Source organism: Nothobranchius furzeri, chromosome 17, assembly GCF_043380555.1.
Source record: "Nothobranchius furzeri strain GRZ-AD chromosome 17, NfurGRZ-RIMD1, whole genome shotgun sequence".
Lineage (NCBI taxonomy): Eukaryota > Metazoa > Chordata > Actinopteri > Cyprinodontiformes > Nothobranchiidae > Nothobranchius > Nothobranchius furzeri.
The window spans coordinates 50285393-50306945 of NC_091757.1; the positions used below are offsets into that span (position 1 = coordinate 50285393).

A 21553-nucleotide genomic window follows, 5' to 3' on the forward strand; every position below is an offset into this window, starting at 1 on the left:
AAGGTTAGATTTGATAAAGGGAAGTGGAATAAAATAAATATTTAAAGAGTTTAAAGATAACTGCAGCTGTAATACTTGAATGTAAACTCCAACATATTTGTCAAATGCTCTTTTTACCTTATATTTATATATTTGAGATTATTTTGAGTCAACACTCCTTTAGTCAATTGAGAAACTAAACCCTTGTCTGTAGTAGTAGAATATATTTACCTTTATGAAAATTATATTTAGCAGAAAACAACTGGATAAATGTTTATTTGGTATTTGTTCACTTGTGTTCTTCCCTAATGTTCACTTTTTGAAATGTGCAGCACAAAAACAAAACTACAAACAAGGTTTTCTTTGTAACACTTTGAAATGCACAAATAAATCTCACAAATCTGCTTTGCAGTTGGTTGGTTAGAAAATTGTATGTCCTGAATGCAAACAGCTGTGCTGTCGAAGGCCAAACACGCTGTGACTTTCTGAATATGGTTTCACGCCAACTTTCCTTAAGTTTTAGGCACTATATAAGTTGTAAACTCACACACTTATATAGGTAATTGCCAGTTGAAAGCTGGAGACCTAGTATTTCATGTGTATACATGTCAGTGGCACCAGCAGCGTTGTGCGTTAGTCTTTAGATATCAGCTATATGTTAAAATTTGGTGTTGATGTCCCTTTATGTAGACCCTCAACATGCTGCCGATTGCTGAGAAATGACTCCGCTTTATGAAGAAAACTTCTTTTAAGTTAGTGTAAATCCAGTATTCACCGTGAACCATTTTTCTGTGATAAAGGCAAACATTTGTACTCGCATTCTCGTGTTTCTGTCTTTATTGTTGACTGTACTGGTCTTGTCTCAGTCTATTGTTTTGGGGACACTTTTCAGGGCAGAGTATATTTGTGCTATGATATTAAATGATGTATTAAAACTATTAAACCTGATATACATTGTTTTTGTTTGGTTTTGTCTTTTTAACAATTAATTTATCTAGACATAGTTATTGTAACCCGTAGTTTCAAAACAGAGTTATCTAACATTTTAACATTTAATTCAACTTTAACCATGGTTTTTAACTAGTTTTATCAAAGACATTTTTAGCTTATTAAAATTTGTTGTGGTTCGCTAAGCCATTCGTCCCTTTGCACCCACCGTAGTTCTTCTTACGTCATCAACATGAGACGTGGCAATGTTTTCACTTGACGTTTTCTTTTTCTGTGAGAATGTCCATGGACATTACGTTTCTCGGCACCGGTTCGGCGTATCCGTCTCCTCACCGCGGAGCCTCGGCTCTGGTTCTGCGGACTGACGGAGACTGCTGGTTGTTTGACTGCGGAGAGGGAACCCAGACCCAGCTGATGAAGAGCCAGCTCCGAGCCGGTGAGACGCCGCAGCTCCCGCACACCGCCCTTAGCAGTGAAGATTTATTTATTTAGTTAGTTTTTTTTTTCCCGTACGACTGAGCTCCATTCTGGGAAGGCACAAATGCTTTTTTTTTTCTTTTATTGCGTTTCCTGACACCACATGGCTTCACGTGCCTTTGTTTACGAGTTTCTTTCAAAATAAAATCACACACCCGGTTTGATTCTCTCTTAAATTGCTCACAAGATTAAAAGAAAGACTTCCTGTTCGCGCTTCATTCAAGAGAGAACGATGTTTATGAAAACAATTGCAAGTTCAAATGTATCTTGTTTAAATTAAAAATAATTAATACGATATCTTCTCCACAGACAATGAATGATACGCAGATAAGTGACTGTGTATGTTTAAATCAAAAGCGTGTTTTACAATACAGACATGACACATTTAGCATATTTTGGTGTTTTTCTAAATTAAAGCCTTACTAACAATCCACAGCAAATTCCCCCAACCCAATTTCCAAATTTCACAACCCAATTTCCCCACAAATGATCATATAGTGTAAAAGAAAATATCTGATTCCACCTCTAATCCCACTTCAGATTAAGGTCTCCTCCACTTAACACACATTTACAACCTGATCTGATGGGGGATTTCAAAATTAAAGTCTTCCAAACATGGTCATTTTAAAGCCACTATATTTAAACAAACAATGTGTAGATTTTAACATTCATTTCTGGAAATTTCCATCAAATTGTTGTTGAAAATTAATTAAATGATGCCCATATAACCATGAAAATCAGGTCTAAAATACATGGCAGCGGGTCTAAGGTCCAATCTCAATACTCGCACTGTGCCCTGCGTATTTCAGCAAAGTGCGCTTGGAGAAAGTGCGCTGTAAGGCTTCGAGTGTGTCGTACACAAATGGGCAAATAATTGCAGAATTGAGACAAGGAGGATTGCGTCATCGATCGCAGCGCATGCCAGGATGCTGGTCGCTGTGTTACTTTTTTCAAAAACCTTTATTAACCATTTTTAAACAAACAGCCAAACAGTTATTTGAAATAAATTTACATTTATTGCTGCTTTGTCTAAAAGTTTTAGAGCATCAACTAATTGTCCTAAAATGAACTAATATCATTAGAAAATACATATTTTCAGCAAGGGAACTTGAGAATTTTCTCCTGCAGCAATGACTTGTGAGTAATTCCCTTGCCTGAGGTCCGCACCGCTGCAGACTTGGGTGAAGTGCAGATTAAGAGTGCAATGGAGGCGTGGTTACCTTCCGCACTTGAGAATCGGGACACCCTACACACTCGCACACCTGGCCGGGAACGTGCAATTGAAGGGTGCAAGTACAAGTATTGGGATTAGGTCTAAGTCTCTGGGCGAAGCCATATTAGACACCATGTTTCCTTCTACGGAAGCCAATGAGGACAAAAAGCATTTACTGATTTGTAATAAACGGTTACAAAACTTTCTCCATTCTTAAATGTTGTTGTTTTACAAATTTACCTTTTCACTTGTTGCCAGTGATGAAATGAATTCTGATGTGCTTGTTATTTTTGCTGAAGTTCGCACTTCCCAGGGCTTTTTGACCCTAATGGGCATCCATTGGTAAGGCCTTACTTCAACACAAAAATACTGCTTGCTTGCAACAGTTTAGGTATCTACTGACCCCTATCGCCAGAAAAAATACACACTGTCACTTTAAGGCCAATGTCTGAATAAAACTCTGATCCTCTCCCAGGGGTGTGTGTGTGCTCTGTCATAGCTGTTGTATTAACTGACTTGTGGTGATAGACCACAACATTCTTTTCAAAAATAATATAAAATAAATATTAATAAGGTAAAACAATAATGCACTTTTGAAACTTTTGATTTGAACACTTATTGTTGCTTTAATGTCTTTAAAGGTGTTTTACTTCCAGGATTTACCATGATGCTAGCAAAAAAAGCAAACTTGTTCTTCAGTTTGTGCTTTTCAGTCTGTGAACTGAAAAAGCTAACTGCTAGCTTTTATATTAGCTACTGACACACTAAAAAAAGCTATTACCATGAAGCAGGTAGAGAGCTCTACTTCGTGCTCCTACCTGTGTGGTTTCTGGTAAGCAGAGGACTACAGAGTGCTGTCCAACGTACACGTGGCCTAGTTTCTGCTTCAACAGTCACTGAAAGCAATAGATTAAAGTGTTAAATAGTGATGAGTCGGTCCCGAACGAACCGGATCTAAGAGCTGGCTCTTTGAAGTGAACGACGGGAGCCGGCTCGTCATTGGGAGCCGTCCCCTCCCCCCTCCCCTCTTGCTTTGGTGAAAGCAACATGTGTAACTGCGTGTCCAGACTGTCCACACACAGAGCAGTAGGGGCGGGGAAGAGGGAGGATCAGACTCAGACACACAGCAGAGCACATGCGGGCGGAGGGAGACGAGAGGCAATGAGGAGGAGGAAAAAGGCGAGAGAGAGAGAGAGAGGAGAGTGCGACGAAGACGGTGAGAAAATGAGCGCCAGCAGTCGGAAAGTGGAGATTTCTTAAAGTGTTCAGTTATTAAATCCATTAAAATGATAAATATTTGATATATTGCATTTTTTTTACATTAGTAAATCGTTTTACATGTAGTTTTGCATTACTTTGGTTATAAATGTACTCTACGCAACAGAAAATCTGAGGAGCCACTTGGGAGCCGAAAGAGCCGGCTCTTTTTGGTGAGCTGAGCCAAAAGAACCGGCTCTCTAAAAAGAGCCAGAATTCCCATCATTAGTGTTAAAAACTCTTTAGTGTTGCTTTAATATGGCCAAAACTCTTTCCCAACCAAATATAAACTTTCCTGAATAATGTCAAATATAAATAATTACTCACATTATCTCCTACACACAGGCCGCATCACCAAGGTTTTCATCTCCCACTTGCATGGAGATCACTTGTTCGGTTTGCCAGGTCTCCTTTGCACTGTGAGTCTCAACACTAACGCGGACCCCCAGCAGAACCAAGCCTGCGTGGACATCTATGGGCCCGTGGGCCTCCGGAAGTTTCTCAGAGTGACACTTGGGCTCACAGGATCACAGCTGCTCTTCCCATATGCAGGTAAGTCATACACTTGACTAACATTGAGCTTTCTGTCTGCTTTTCTGACTTGTCTTGCTGTCCTGTTTGGCGCTGTAGTTCATGAGCTGGAGCCCACATTGGACCAGAGTCCTGAAGAGGGACAGCTCAGCATGGAGGTAGGTGGTTGTTTTAGATGTTTGTAACAGAAGATCCCACCAGACTGCATCAGTTCATCAGCAAATCATGTCATCAGCTTAATCACTGAGCAGACTTTGTGCTTTTCATTCATATATTCTTGATGTCTTTCAATTCAATTTTATTTATGTAGCACCAAATCACGACAAGAGTCGTCTCAAGGCACTTCACATAATAAACATTCCAATTCAGGTCAGTTCATTAAGCCAATCAGAAAAAATGTTTCCTATATAAGGAACCCAGCAAATTGCATCAAGTCACTGACTAGTGTCAGTGACTTTACAGCAATCCTCATACTAAGCAAGCACGCAGCGACAGTGGAGAGGAAAACTCCCTTTTAACAGGAAGAAACCTCCAGAGGATCCTGGCTCAGTATAAGCAGCCATCCTCCACGACTCACTGGGGATCGAGAAGACAGAAAACACACACACACACACACACACACACACACACACACCTTTTTTCCACCCACTACCTCCTTATATACATAAGTACAATATATATACCAAGTAGTGTTTCTATGGTTACATTGTGATTTCTTAGTAAATATTCTATTTGGTGAGAGATAAACTTTATTGTATTTATCCTAGTGAATCTATAATTAAACGGGTAAACTAGTAGTAGCACATCCAACGTCAAGGAAAGCAAAAAGTTATTATCAGGAGAGGGAGAATGTTTAAGTGGTTAGCAGCAGTGTGTTAGACGATAGCCCCCTCCATGAGGCCACCACAGCTCAGCAGAACGTCATTGTAGCTTCTTCTGGGGAGAAAAACAGAGAAAAAATAAAGTTAACAGCTGAAATTGCAGAAAATAATAGTTAAAGAGCAGATTGTAGAAGAAAGTAGTAGAGTGTGAAAAGTGGTCAGTGTATCCTCCAGCAGTCTAAGCCTATAGCAGCATAACTACAGAGATAACTCTGGATAACCTAGCCTTTTTAGATGGAGGCATGTTGGAGGCAGGGCAAGAGAGAGCCGTCTTTACCGACTGTACACTCCACCTCCCTCTACTCCCCCACTTGTCCAGATCTAGGCTAACATCAGATTTTAACCATAAGCCCTATCAAATAAAAATGTTTTAAGCCTAGTCTTGAGGTGTCTGCCTCACGGACTGAGGCTGGGATTTGGTTCAACAGGAGAGGAGCCTGATAACTAAAAGATCTGCCTCCCATCCTAATTTTAGATATTCTGGGAACCACCAGTAAACCAGCAGTCTGAGAGCGAAGTGCTCGGTTAGAAACGTATGGAACAATCAGATCACTGATGTATGATGGAGTTTGATTATTAAGAATTTTATATGTGAGAAGGAGGATCTTAAAATCTATTCTGAATTTAACAGGTAGCCAATGTAGGGAAGCTAAGACAGGAGAGATATGATTTCTCTTTTTAATTGTCATCAGAACTCTAGCTGCAGCATTTTGGACAAGCTGAAGACTTTTAACTACATTCTGTGGACTTCCTGAGAGTAATGAATTACAGTAATTCTAGTCTTGATGTAATAAATGCATGAACTAGTTTTTCAGCATCACTCCTGGAAAGGGTGCTTCTAATCTTATCAATATTCCAAAGGTGGAAAAAGGAAATCCTACAAACCTGTTTAACCTGGGATTGGAATGACATGTCCTGGTCAAAGATAACACCAAGGTTCCTTACTTTGTTCTCGGAGATTAATTTAATGCCATTCAGGTCAGGTGATTGACTAAGCAATTTCCTTTTCTGGATTTCTGGTCCAAAGATGAGAACTTCAGTCTTGTCTTGACTTAAAAGTAAAAAGTTTAGAGTCATCCAATTTTTTATGTCCTCAAGACAAGCCTGTAATCTACCCAACCGATTAGGTTTATCAGGGTTAATGGATAAATATAATTGAGTGTCATCAGCATAACTGTGAAAGTTTATCCCATGCTGTCTAATGATTTTACCAATTGTGAGCATATATATAGTAAAAAGAATTGGTCCAAGCACTGAACCCTGTGGTGCTCTACAAGTAACCCTGGAGTATGAAGATTTGTCATGTACATTTACAAAATGAAATCTATCAGACAGGTAGGATTTAAACCAGCCTAGCGCTGTTCCTTTTATCCCTACAACATGTTCAAGCCTTTCTACAAGAACATTGTGATCAACTGTGTCAAAGGCAGCACTGAGATCTAACAAGACTAGAACAGACACAAGATTCTTATCTGAGGCCATGAGACTATCATTTGTAACTCTCACTAATGCAGTTTCAGTGCTGTGATACTCTCTAAAACCAGACTGAAATTCCTCAAACAGATCATTAGTGTTTAAATACTGACATACTTGGATGGCCACTATTTTCTCCAGGACTTTGGATAAAAATGGAAGGTTAGATATTGGTATATAATTCATTGGGTCATCTGGATCCAGAGAAGGCTTCTTAAGTGAAGGTTTGATTACAGCAACCTTAAAATCTTGTGGTACATACCCATTTACTAAGGATAGATTGATTATATTTAGAATGGGGGCAGTAACCAAAGGAAATGCATCTTTAAATAATTTGGTTGGGATTGGATCTAAAATGCAAGTGGAAGGTTTAGATTAAGCTAATATTTCTGATAACTCTGAAAGCTCAACTGGATCAAAACGGTTCAAACACAGATGAGGTTCTACAGTTACCTCTGATGCTGCCTCACTTACTGAGGATGAAGAAATCACATTAGGGAGGATGCTAAAGATTTTGTTTCTAATAGAATTAATTTTACTTGTGAAAAATCCCATAAAGTCGTTACTGCTGAGGGCTAAGGGAATAGATGGTTCAGAGCTATAATTCTGTAGCCTAGCGAACTAGACCAAATTCTTGCTTTGCAAAGAATGGTCTAGGCATGCTCCATTGGAACCTCAGCAGCTCATAACAAGACTCTGGCTAGCCAATCACAGCTCTCTAGAGGGGTTTCAAACACATAAAGAGCTGTGATTGGTCCAGAATGGTGGGCCAATCTTAGTGCTCTATCTGCTTAGTGAACAAATCACAGAGCTTTATCTGCTTTGTGGGCCAATCAGGGCACTCTATATGCCTGGTGGGTGGGATGATGCAACAGAGTGAAACAAGAGTATGCCACATTCATTGTCCAGTGGAATGCGGAGATCATTTGAAAGACAACGGTAGAACCCGCCCCACAACCGAGAGCCGTCAATGGAGCATGGCCAGACTAAATAATACATTTATTTAGTCTGGCTTGCCAGGCTAATGATTCTGTGTAAGTTTGGCAATTGTACTGAAAAGAAATGTAGGATTATTCTTATTCTCCTCAATTAGCGCTGAGAAATAAACAGTTCTAGTTTGTCGAAGCTTATTTTTATAAAGCACAAGACTATTTTTCCAGGATAGGTAGGCCTCCTCATGGTGCGTAGAGCGCCATGCTCTCTCCAATTTTCTAGAGTTTTGTTTCAAAGCTCGTGAATGAGAATTAAACCAGGGAGCCAACTTCCTGTCCCTAATTACCTTCTTTTTTAAAGGGGCAACATCATCTAATGCCACACGTAAAGAGGAAGTAACATTATGAACTAAGGCATCAATTTGTGAGGGGCTAAAAATGAAAATATTGCCCTCTGCTATGTTCCTCTGAGATGCTGAGGACAGTAAAGATGGAACAGTTGATTTAAAAGATGCAACTGCGTTGTCAGATAGAGACCGACTATAGTGAAATTTACTTTCATGTCTCGAGAACTCAGTTATAAAAAACTCAAAGGTTATCAGAAAGTGGTCCGAGAGGACTGGATTATATGGAAAGATCGTTATTTCCTCACACTCTATGCCATAAGTCAGCACAAGGTCTAATGTATGATGGCAGGAGTGGGTGGAGCTATGTATTCTTTGAGGAAAACCAATTGAGTCTAAGATATTACTAAAGGCTTCACTGAGGCTATCATTTTCAATGTCCACATGAATGTTAAAATCCCCCACTACAATGACCTTATCAGTATTTAGCACCAAATCAGATAAAAAATCAGAGATCTGATCCAAAAACTCAGAGTAGGGGCCTGGTGGATGATCTAAAACTACAAACAAGAATGGTTTTACAGTTTAGCAATCTGGATTAGGAAACCTAAGAATAAGATATTCGAACGAACTGTAGCTATTAATTGGTAAGGGACTGATTAATAAGTCAGAATGAAAAATGGTTGCTTCTCCTCCTCCTCGCCCTGTACTTTGAGCAATATGGTGATTTAAATAATTAAAAGGAGTCGACTCGTTTAAGCTAACATAGTCCTCTTGCTGCAGCCAGGATTCTGTGAGAGAGCAAAGAAATCTGATTATCACAAATCAAGTCATTAACTAACAAAGTCTTAGAAAAAATTGATCTAATGTTCAACAACCCACATTTAATTTTTCTAGTTTTCTGCTCAGTTGAATTTGTTCTAATATTTATGAGATTTCCATGATTTGCTTTATTAAGCCTGATATTTAATCTGTGTGATTTTGGCCGTGGGCAGGACACTGTCTCTATGGGGCAGTGGGTGGGTAACAGTACAGAAGCTGCAGAGGGGTGTGTTAAACTACGACTCTGCTTCCTGGTCTGGACCCTGGGTAGTCATGAAGGACTAATAAAATTGGCCATGTTCCTAGAATGAAGAGCTGCTCCATCCAAAGAGGGATGGATGCAGTCTCTTCGCATCAGACCAGGTTTTCCCCAAAAAGTTTTCCAATTACCTATGTATCCCACGTTGTTTTCAGGACACCACCTAGACAGCCAGCGGTTGAAGGACAGCATGCGGCTAAACATGTCGTCACTGGTCCGATCAGGCAGGGGGCCAGAGAAAATTACGGAGTCCGACATTGTTTTGGCAAACTTACACACCGAAGCAACATTAATTTTAGTGACCTTCGATTGTTAGTTGTGTGTTCACATGCTTTGAATTTACCCACGTTCTAACACATCTGTTTCACCAGATGATAGCCGATGATGGGCCTCTCCATCCTCAGGAGCAGCCAGGCAGGACCATCTGTTTGGACGTTTCCACTGACTCCTATCTGCTTTTTGAAAATAAGAAGGTTGTTGCCAAAGCCTTCAGGTTGTTTCACCGCATCCCTTCCTTTGGATTTTGCATTCAGGAGCACGATCGACCTGGAAGACTGAAAACAGAGCTACTGAAAGAACTTGGTAAAAGCAAGTCAATTTGTTACCATCACCTTTAAGCATCATGTTAATAAAATTAACCTCATTTTTCACACCTCAGGCCTAAAACCTGGACCTCTTTATGGACGTCTCAAAGCTGGCGAGTCTATAATCCTTGAAAGTGGGCGTTTGGTTCATCCTAGTGAGGTGTTGGAAGAGACTATTCCAGGGAGGAAAGTCTGTGTTTTTGGGGACTGCAGCTCAGTGCTTGGAGATGGACCGCTGCGGTTGTGCAGCGGGGCGGATGTTCTGGTTCACGAGGCCACACTGGGGAACGAGCACAGAGAGAAAGCGGTGGATCACGGACACAGCACACCTGAGATGGCGGCAGCCGTGGCTCGGGCTTGCTGTGCACGAAAGCTGGTTCTGTACCACTTTAGTCAGCGGTACAAACCCAGCTCCTCACAGAAGGATGGAGATGACGACAATGTGTTGGAGCTGAAGAGGCAGGCTGAAGACGTTCTGCAGGATAGCAGCGTGGAGGTGATTCTGGCTGAAGATTTCATGAATTTACCCATCCTTCTCAGAAGATAATATTAGTGGATGGTCCGTTGGACTTGTTTTAAAACCTCATGTTATTCATCATCTTGAGATGTAATCAGGCATCAACTCCTTAAAATAGATTCTGGAAATAAACAAAAACTGAAGAAACTCAAAGTAAAAATAGGATTATGAGCTGAAACAGAGTTTGAACTAAAATGTGCTGGACACCGGCTCTCCAGGACCAGGATGGAGAACCACTGTTCCACATAAATAAAAACCCAAAGGAACCATCATGCACTCATCTCAGAACCTTTTCCAGAGTTTTATTTCTGGATCTGTACACAAGGTATTAAAGTACAACAGAAAATACAAAATAATGTTTAACAGAAGAAAAAGAAAACAGCAATGTTTATGTACAATTCATATAAACAATAAAGATAGCTTCTGAAACATTTCTCATAATGAAGTTTGATTGTCTATATTTCTGGATATACATTTAAGTTTTGTAGGTTTTTATTCACAAAGGTGTTTTGTTTTTCAAATGACTCGAGTTTTCTTTTTCAGAACCACGACTGCTATAAGTTTTTAAACTTCTAAACACAATACAAAATATAAAATAAAATTTGTTTAGTGCTTTCCTGCACACACAAGTCTCATACCAGAGATATCAATTAAATATCACATTTGAGTTCACAGGGTGGCGAGAACCTACTTGTACTACTTAATGGCCTTTACATTCTGACAGGGTTTCTTAATCTTTGTACAAACCACAGGTGAAATAAATATCACTGCACTGCTAAAGCTTAGAAGAGCTCAGAGGACCTACTGCATTATGCACATTGCATTAAAAGAGAAACTAGCTCTCCACACACTCAGAGCGGCAGCCTTCCCTTTACCACCAAGACAAATATAGACAACATGTAAAACGAGATTTCTTTTTTTCCCCGAGGAAAGAAAGACGGCCGTCTTTTACAACATGGCGGCAAGCCTCGAATGCAAAAAAAAATAAAATAAAAAGACATTGCAACAGTGAGTTAATAATACGTGTTCAGGTAAAGCGGTTTTCAGTGGCACACTTGAGACGGGCACAGCTGGCATGCGTGGTTTCAGCTCGTGTCACGTGTTTGGGTATCGCAACTAACCGAAAACTAAATGAAACTGAAACATTTGAGTGGAATGGGAAAACGCAAAATCCCCAAGTGTCTGTACATATCTACAAATCATTAACTTTCTGCCAAAGAATCAAATGAAAACCTTTGTATCGACACCAATTCACAAGTGTAAGAGGTCAGGTGATAGACTTTTTAAAGGCTATTTGCTAATTATTTACATGAAATGCAGAAGTTACGTTGCCTCTCTGATGCTGGCCGTGTAAACCCAGATGATGCACACAGGTAAAGGACTACGCCTATGGACACGGCAAACATGACGTACCCCCTGAAACCAATTAAATACTCAAAGCACAATGCATAGATAATTGAAGTAAACACTACTACCGCATCCAATAAACCCACACTGACCTGCTCGACACTTCTCCGTCACCAGAATTCAGTCTTTTCTGCTACTCAAGAAACTGGAGACCAGATTTCTAAAAGGCATCTTCCGTCAGTACAGGCCAAGCAGAGAATTATTCAAAAAAAAAAAACATAAGAGAGGCTTTAAATAAATATACTACTAGGAAGGTTAATAAATGCTTCCTAGTAGTCTTGGAAAAACTAAAAAAGGCTACTTGAGTCAGGAACAGATTTTCACAAGACAAATGAAGTTAATCTGCCTAAGAGCAGCACGAGAGAGAGAACTCAAAAAGATTAAATTGTCTCAAAATAAATAAATACTAAATTTAACCTGTCAGTGTTTCAATGGCTATTAACCCAACCTAAATCTTTGCATTGACTTATTGCGGTTAGTTTGCTCCTAGGAAGATTTTAAAACCGAGAGACCTCGAGTGACGTTGGTTTGTATTCTTCGGCACTTGTTTAACAGCATGATGGTAAAACCAACTAAAACCAGGATTTTTCTTAGAACCAACTAGTTTAGCTAAATTAAACTCAACTCTGAAAGAGCTTCTGTAGGGAAAAATAAATAAACAGCCTACGGGGCTGAAGCCATGACACTTCCTGACCTTTGAACTACTCTCCAAGCTAGTGTTGCTCATAAAACAGTACCCAGATATTTCTAAATATAACCATCAGCACCAATCTGGTAACTCAAAAAGTACCTGTAAACCAAACTTCATTGAAAGAGTATTAAATAAAAAAGTACCACGTCAAACAACAGGCAACTAACCGCTAACGCTAGAGGCAGAAACCAATTTGGCAGCTGAAAAGAATGGCAGGCTAACGAACGATAGCTCTGAAGGTAGGTGTGTGTGTGTGTGTGTGTGTGTGTGTGTGAGGGAGAAAAGATTCCCAACTCTCCTACTGCAGCTTCTGGGCCTGCTGTACATGGATGTTACACTTCTCGAGAACGCAAACAAAAATAAAATAAATGGCTATATAAACTCTTGAAAGAAATCAAGATTTTAGTTCTATATGATAGACATCACTGATGTCATAATACACAAAAATGAAAACAAAGTATATTCATATACATATATATATATCTATATAGATATACATACATATAATAGAATTTAAACAAATCCGATTTTCCAGTGAGATCAGTCTTATGTACAAGCAGGAAAAAGGTTTCAAAAGGGAAGAACGGAGGAAGAGGACAAGGAAGATCACTCGGACTGAAGTGCTGCAGTGTGCTGCGTGTGGTGCCGCGTGTGAGCGCTGAGAAACCCATTGGGCTCGCCGCTGCCAGCTAAGCTCCCAAAGTCTGTGACGGACACGGCCATCTTGGTGCCGGTGATTCTGTGATGCGTCGCTGTTCGCCGTGTTTCGAAGTCCACTCCGAGGTTGGCGACAGAAACATCGTTGATAAAGGAGTCGTGCAGTGTCATCTTAAGTCTCTTGGACGGCCGCTCGCAATCCTTACCGACACACTCTCCCCCAAACTGCCCCAGGTCCGAGTGGTAGAACCCGGCATCGAGCATGTTGAGGCAATCAGAGTTGGTGCCATTTGAAGTGAAGCCAAGGGATTCGTCGTGGTTCAGGGATCCACGGTGGAGACTTTCCAAGGGCGGAAAACTGTAGGAGTCCAAGCAGCTCACCTCAGCAGGTGTGCATACTGTGGCTACAGTGTTGCTCAGAGCTGAAACGAGATAAAACTCTGTTAGAGGGGAAAATGTCAAAAACTTCCAGAAGTGTCATTTGTGAGCAGAGCCGAGTCTCAGGCTGACCTGTGAGGTCGCTGGCAGTGATGGAGTTCAGCAGGCTGAGCTGCTGTTCTGTTGTGGTCTCCATCCTCCCTCCTCCACCTGCTCCTGAACATACAGAGGAGGAGCTGTCCACTGCCAGTCCCTCGGCTTCATCCACCAGCCTGTCCATCAGGTCACTGCAAACAAACATGTACGCGGGTTTGTTTTCATTTAAAACAGAGCAGATCATAATAAAACTAATACACAAGTGTGTGTGTATAATGACACGTACGTTACACCAGGATAGCTGCTGTACTTTTTCTTCCCGAACCGGGTCTGCTGCACAAACACGTCGAAGCGCTCCGACTTCTTCCACATGTAATAAAACGCTACGCATTCTGCTACTGTTCGTGTCGTGACCTGGGAGCACAAATCCGTTGTCGATTAAATGTAAACAATCCACTTCTGTGCAAATTTAAGTGAAAATGCTTTTGCACAGAATCACAATGAAGACTCACTTTGTGTTTCTGGATGAGGTGGAAATTCTTGTCGTACATCTGCAGAGCGTGCTCAAAGCTCTTGCATTCCTCCTCTGACCACGGAGGGGATTTTTCTACAATAAAACACGTGCAATTCAATTTTTATACAACAATGAATGAGTGAGTCATCTGCAAGACAAAGGTAGGCCAACTCAACTGAAAAAAGGTCAATCTATAAATTTCTATTGGCTGTATGCAACTTCAGAATGACAATAACCTTATGATGAACGATAAAATGATAAATACAATGAGATAAACAACTGAAGGCAAATTTGGGTTCAGGTAACCAAATGTAAACACCTACAATTCAATCTGAACGATTTTGCGCACAAGTCAAAATCATTTAGGCTCTTAACCAGATGCGGAGAAGCAAAAACAATCTGAAACACTAGGGACGAGCTGGATACTCGTTTCAGACGAGTATTTTTGACGAGTACGAGCATGAAACGAGTAAAACTCGTAAATATCTGTAATCGTGCTGAAGGAAAATCCTCATTGGGTAACTGACTGTCTTCACGCTCTGTGATTGGCCAATCAAACAGAGCGCCCGCCCCTCCCTACACACAAAATTCTGCAGCCAGGAGCTCACAGCTCAGTCCGCGTCCGGTCCATCCACGCGCGCGCGCGCGCGCGCACACACACACACACACACACACACACACACACACACACACACACACACACACACACACACACACACACACACAGTAACGGATCTCTCTGTGCTTGCTTCACTGTTCACGTTTCTTCAGAACTCCCTGTGTTTTCTTCAGTTTGCTTCTTTTTAAAGTTATTTAAAGTTACTTTTTTCGTAACGTACGTGGTGCCTTTGACAAGACAGAGCTGAAAACGGCTCGTGCTGCGTCAGTCACTGCCTCCGCTACGGTCGGGATATTTTTTTCTCCTCTCTCTCCTCTTCCTCAGGATCCACTCCCTCTTTCCTATTCACTCTCTCTTTCTTTACATTTTTAAATCACAATTGTCAATTTTTTGCTCATTTTAAATATATTTTAATCATTTTCTAAATTCTTTTTTCTATTTTACATGTTTTGTTTTTGTGAAGCGCCCCGTGATTTTTATCTTGAGAGGCGCTATAGAAAAGATCTTTTCTACTCTCTCTCTCTTAATTCATGCACTTAAATATTAATGTTCTGATGTTATTGAAAAACTTGTTCTGTAATAGTTCCTTTACTATTGTGATCAAAAACATTTAATCTCAACTCTGAGGCACCCACTTCCGGTTAAACTCCACCCACATCTGGGTTAGGCCACGCCCACTCAAGAGTACAGACAGATAATTTAGATGGTTGAACAGATACAGATAGTGGTGTACTCGCTCATCCCTATGAAACACCATCAACAAAACAGTTTTAATTGGACCAAATACATATCATAAATAAAATCTAACGAAGGAGTCCCTATCGGGGTGTTAATGCTGCCTGCTTACCTTTAGAGGACTTTACGTTGCTGCAGTATCGTTCTAGTGCTTCACGGGTGTTGTAGTTACATCTAACAAGTTCGTTCAAAGCCTAAAAGTAAAAAATAGACCGTTTACATGTTGGACATATTCTAAGACATCTGATGAAAGAAAATTAAGTGAAACAAATTTAAGTTATATCACCAAAATAAACATCCCATTTAAAACTAAATCACAGCAACAAAGGTTAGTAAAATCTAAATTACCTGCTCGTCGTCTCGAATATGCACCCCCGGTTTGTCGTATCCTTTCCTTCTTTCTGATGTCCGTGACGAGACTTCAGAGAGGAAACTCCTAACCTTGTTTTCTGATAAGACATCTGGGCTCCATAGTAACTCATCTTCATCTTCATAAACTGTTGGACACAATCCATCAATCAAGAGGAGATAAAACTTAAAGTAACAAAGAAAAGCATGAATAAAGAAGAGGATATATATGCTGAGTAGAAACTCAAGTGAAGCAGTCACCTTTCTCTCCATCTTTGTAGTGACAGATGCAAAAAGGAACATCTGCTTGGTACTCTGCTCCAACCATGATTTCCTATTTAGATTAGAGAAAAATACATGTTTACAACAAGAACTGAACAACGTTTGGATTAAATCTCAGTCCTTCCTAAAGTCATTCTGTCCTGCTCTGAACTTGAGACAGTTACCCCCAAATTCCACTACCTCCGCTCCGCTCCGACACGAACGCCGGAGCAAAATCGGTCCCGTTGTAGTCAATCAGAGCAATTCCACTGCTGCGGCCGTGCTCCGGCAGTGCGGCGCCGTGCGCCGGACGCCGGAGCACCTCCACAGTAAATGGCCAGAAATCACAACGGCCCAACAGGAAAAGGAGCAAGCACAATTTCCGTTTTTCACAATAAATCGATCAACAAAAGGCGTTTTTTGTTTCATATGCACAGATTTAACAACTTTTAACAACTATCAATGGCGGCTGAAGTTTAAATGCACAAAAGTAAGCCATAAATACAGTTTCTACTATCAAAGTAGTCACACTTTGTTGATCCAAACACTGCTGATCTCTCAACACAAATGATGGGCAGATTAAACAGTTCATTTCGATGCTTCTCCCACACAACGGGTGTTTGGATCTAACTTCCGCGTTTATTGCCCGGACTGTATCGCAAGATCTCGAAAATCCCGCGCATGCTTGTTTGCCCACCTCAGGTCTCCGCACCGGAGCGGAGCCGTTGTAGAGCGGGTACCAGTAAAAATTGAGTTCGGAAGCGAGCGGCTACGGAAGGCGGGGGCAGACCGGAAAGGAGGTAGTGGAATTTGGGGGTTATTCACGCCTTCATCTCCTCACCCTTAGACTACTGCAACTCACTTTTCACTTGTCGGAGCAAAACCTCCCTGAACCACTTAAACATCACTACTCTCTCCTTATTCTGCTCTTTCTACCAATTCCACCTTTTATGGGATCCACTAATTTTTCTTTCCCTTTCCCTACATTTCTTAGTCACATTCTGTTATTTTTATTAATCTTTCAATTTTTTTTTATTTTTGTTCTTGTGAAGCGCCTTGTGATTTTTATCTTGAGGCGCTTTATTAAAAAATCGTTTTTCTGATTTATATAGGTGGGACTTGAATCAAAAAATGTATCAAATTAATCAGAGATTTTGTAATTAATTAATCTTGATTAATCATATTTTAATTGTTCAAAACAATTTACCCCCAAGCAATTTTAAAATTTAAAAATAATGTTAGTGAGCTATAGGGATGGGATGAATTTGACCATCAACAATGGGCAGAGCAGTTACGATTGTTCTTGCAAGAAGCAATTTGTTTATTTGTTTGTTTGCCCGTGAGTATGTTCGTTACTGAGCATGCAAGTGTGCAGATATTTTACACGTTACGCACAGAGAACATCTCTAAGGTAACAATCGTGAAAACATTTCCATCAGTGCATCTGAGCATTATCTCACACCTTCTCTTCATCTCGCTGCTGAAGCGGTACGCTGAAGACGAGCTCGGAGAACGTCTGTGACACATTCGACATTGTTTACAAGCGCGCAATGTCAAGTGCGTCGGAAATGGAAACCCTTCTATCTTTCACAGTTTAGTAGACTTCTGGTGATTTCATTAGTAGAAATGTTTCCTTATTTTTAAACTTGGGCTGAAGTAGCGCTCATTTTTCAGCAACCGCTTCACATCCAGTATTATACAAATCGCTCATACCCTAGTGAGGCAGATGACATACCCACACTTTAATGAGAATATTTCACAAACCACGAGGAATTACATTTGATTACTTTGGTCTCATTATAATGGTAACCATTATGGGATTTGTTGGGATGTGTAAATATTAGTGTATGTGTTATTGATGAAGCTGTAATAAAGTTCATATGGATAAAGTTACTGCCAGTTTTCTACAAACTACAAAACAAAATGGTAAAAAGGTTGATCCCCCCCCCATTCTTTACTTCATTAAGAGCAATTTGGCCTATATTTGGATACATTATTCATCATGATTCATTTAATTGTAGTTTTAGTTGTGTTTGGAGCACATAAAAAAAAGGTTTGTATGGTCTTGTAGCTCAAGGTCTGCAGTTTTTCTAGAGGTGCAGTTTGATGATATTCATTGATAAACTCTGACTCTAAATTTTCGTCCCCTTATTGGGGGACACGCGGACTTGGGCGAAAATTTTTTTGAAGTTTTTTTTTTTTTCTTCTAACTAATGAGTTAAATTCCTACCCCTCGTAATTTATATGAACAAGTTTAAATTACTTTTCTGGAGTCCTCTGGGCTGGGGCCAAGTTCATCACACTCTGACTCTTTATCACCATCAGAGACAGCATTGGCTGAAAAAGATGAGAAAAAGAGAATACACCTTATTACCATCACATAGCACCTCCATAGTAAAGGAAATAAAGATCAATGTTTAAACATGTTAGTTTTAAAAATAACAGGTTGAATTACTTAATCTAAACAATTGTTTTTAGTGGTGCTGTACATCACTCTTAGATCTAAAACATAAGTCAGTATGAGATAATATTTAGTATTTCCCATACAACTTTTCATATCTGTTCAAATATTAAAAAACTTTAACATTTACATTCTTTGTTTATAAAAATGAAACGCACACTAAGCTGCTTATCTGAAACACCTGAATCTTTGACTGTATTTAAAAAAATGCAGTCATTTCAAATCAGATGTCTAAATATTATTGCAAAGATGAGCAAAATCTGTCACTTTTTTATGATTATATTCATTTAAAATAACTTATGAACGGCTACAGACACATTTAGGCAGTCCTGTCCCCTAAAAACACTGAAACCCTGTTCTTTTTTATTGAAATAAGCTTCTTGTCTCTTTAGGACCTGATGCTATATTTATTTAAATCACCGTCTATAGCTGTTGGTGCAAAAGAAATTATAATGAACACAGTGGCGTTTTTCTAGCATTTTTCCACTTTTTATCCAAAGACATAAAATTTTACGACAAACTCAGCGCAGATGTTTTGTTTTTTGAACGAATAAAAAGCCAACGTGTACTCTTGGATTCTCAACTCACATCGAAGTGTTCTTGGAAAAAAGTCTGTGGCCTCATGGGAGGTAACTGATGGGGTCAGATCATCAGCAGAGGACTGAGTCTCCTCCTCATAATCCCCAGACAACAGGTCTTTAGCAATTTCCTCCTGGAAAAGGATACAATTGTATAAATGTTGTGGCAGATCAATGGTTGTCAACGTGTTTTATATAAAACAACATCTATTTAGCAACACTTACCTTATCTAATGTCATATCTGGCAACTCATCAGTCAGGTCTCCTGAGGAGCTGTCTATGCTGGATCCTGCTGAGGCCTCGTAGCGATAGATAGCCAAAAGTTCCTCCAATGGCATGTTCCCTTCCTAAAAATCATAAAAATAAAAAAAATCAAGTTTTTGTGTAATTCAAATCCCTGGAATGTGTCTGGGACAGGATATCCTAAATATAGATTTTTTTTGTTTTTGTTCATACAAGAGTTAAGACATGCTGAAAAATGTCTTTACAAATGAAAATCTATTGCTTTGATCCCTTTGTAATCAACATAATGTAAATCCAATTGAAAGTATAATGTATAATTTTACCTTCTCCAGATCGGCAAGTTCAGATCTGAAGTTCGTTCCACCATCCAAAGACTCTTCGTCTTCCAGAGTCCTCTCATCATCGTATTCATGAACTAACATTTCTGCAGTTGGATCGAAATCATGATCCTCTGATGATAAAGAGCCAACTGAATGACGAATAAAATATACATCAGTGTTGGTTTTTGTTTATTTGAAAAAAGTGAACACTAGTATTATTTTCTTTCAATATCTACGCTTTAATACAAATGCAAACCAAACATTCTTCATTAATCAAAATACTGATTTTAAAGAGTAGATAAGGACACTGCCAAACATTCTTACCTGGACTTGAACTTCCTAGAGAAGCCTGGAAAATGAATAGAGATATAAAATGTTACAGTAACAAATGAACAAAAGTTAGGAAAGTATTCATTTATCTAGATAAATAAAACAAACACAGCTCAGAGGTATAGAGATGACAAAAGATGCCAAGAGCTTTAACAACTATACTAAAGACACAAGTGAATGTGAACATGTGTAGCACCTAATAATACAGAATCAAACATAGCGTGACATTGCCTAATCAAATGTTAATGGTGTTTTTATACAGGTAACAATATCGTTCAATCGAATATAACACTTCAAATAAAACGTTAAATACATATTATCTATAACGGCAAAAACAACAAGTTATTTGAAAGCAGCGATCAAAGAAACAAAGCTAAAATATTTTCACAAGGTTTTAAAAAATCGTCTACGGATCAGAATCCGGTGTTACCGCTAACCCCTGCTATTTGATGCGCCACGAACCGAGCGAGACCGATGGAATTTGAAGGCTCAAATTGATTTTTTATTTTATTTATTTTTTTAGTTTTCCTCACCCGGCTACATCCAAATATAAAACCAGAATTGAATATGAAAAGGAATAGCAGGATATTTTTCTGCCCCGGCTCCTGGGCCAGCTTGTTAGCCAACTAGCTAACCCAAAAGCCGAACATTTTACCGCTGTGCTTCGGCAAAATGTAAACACCAATTTCGCCCACAACTCGCTGTAACCAATGGAACAAGGATGTTCTTTTGGATTAACACGCCGTATAGTCTGCCCAATTAAGGCAAATAAAATTCAACTCAATATGAATAAGAAATAATCAGTTATTTCCTTAAAGCAGCGAGCTAACGTTAAATTTACGTATCAGTTTACACAGTGAAGCAGCTGAGAGCGCAGAGAGGCCTCGTAGTGAAGGATCAGCCAAGACATTTAGGCACATTATAGCCAAATAGAAACGACATTTGTGGAAGCAAACACGCTACGCACAAGGCAAAAACATTCATTTCTCCAATCGCTAACATAACATAGAAAAATAAAACACACAGACGCAATAAATATCGATTAAAAATCGATAGCTTCTCCCCTGTTTTCCCTCTTACCTCCGCCATATTGGTACCTTTAGCTAATGAGCCCGTTCTCGCGCAGTACCCGGATGAGAGCTCTGAGCCAATCAGGAGTCCAGGTGACGGCTGTAGTCGTGACACCACTCAAACCAACCACTGATCAGACTAGCGGCAATAAATCATAAATATTAAATATACCAACAAAAAATAAATTAACAAATACTTCTTCAGACACGACACAAATCAATGAAACTGATTCTGGTAGCACCTTGGACAGGAAATCCTAAAGAGATTTATTTTTGTTTGTTCTTGAATATTCTTAGAATGTTTTTTGAACACATCAACTGATATCCTACGGATAAAAACTTGTAAATTGTGTCCCATTTTCATTTATCTTTGGCAAGTTTATGTTTTGGCAATTTCTCATCTAAAAAGCCAAATTTACTAAATATAAGAAGGCACAACCAGAAAACGATTAGTAAATTTAGGTGATTTTCTTATAATTTCACAACTACAAGCAATAATTTGACATATTTACATGTAGGCCTAAATGTCTATTAATTTGCGTTGTTTCAATAAATACAATAGAGTAAAACTAATCAAATGTTATGAAACAGTCTTCCATGACACACGCAGCATTAATAGTAATTGTT

General features: G+C 39.5%; 2 protein-coding genes across 2 annotated transcripts; one reads left to right on the forward strand and one right to left on the reverse strand.

Annotated features, from left to right (window-relative positions):
- The first annotated feature begins 1015 nt into the window (after positions 1-1015).
- elac1 (elaC ribonuclease Z 1) lies at positions 1016-10479 on the forward strand. Its single transcript, XM_015972821.3, has 5 exons — positions 1016-1363; positions 4220-4426; positions 4505-4563; positions 9488-9698; positions 9775-10479. Exons 1-5 carry the CDS (start codon positions 1207-1209, stop codon positions 10245-10247), a joined length of 1107 nt encoding a protein of 368 aa, XP_015828307.1. The 5' UTR covers positions 1016-1206; the 3' UTR covers positions 10248-10479.
- Positions 10480-12702: 2223 nt separating this feature from the next.
- mier3b (mesoderm induction early response 1, family member 3 b) lies at positions 12703-21013 on the reverse strand. The gene is made up of 13 exons (XM_015972820.3): positions 20937-21013; positions 19851-19875; positions 19530-19675; positions 19188-19310; positions 18973-19096; positions 18187-18260; positions 15924-15996; positions 15663-15811; positions 15427-15508; positions 13959-14053; positions 13733-13860; positions 13483-13637; positions 12703-13394 (listed from the first exon to the last, which is right to left on the reverse strand). The coding sequence occupies exons 1-13, from the start codon at positions 20943-20945 to the stop codon at positions 12922-12924; spliced, it is 1656 nt and encodes a 551-aa protein (XP_015828306.2). The 5' UTR covers positions 20946-21013; the 3' UTR covers positions 12703-12921.
- Between the last annotated feature and the right edge of the window lie 540 nt (positions 21014-21553).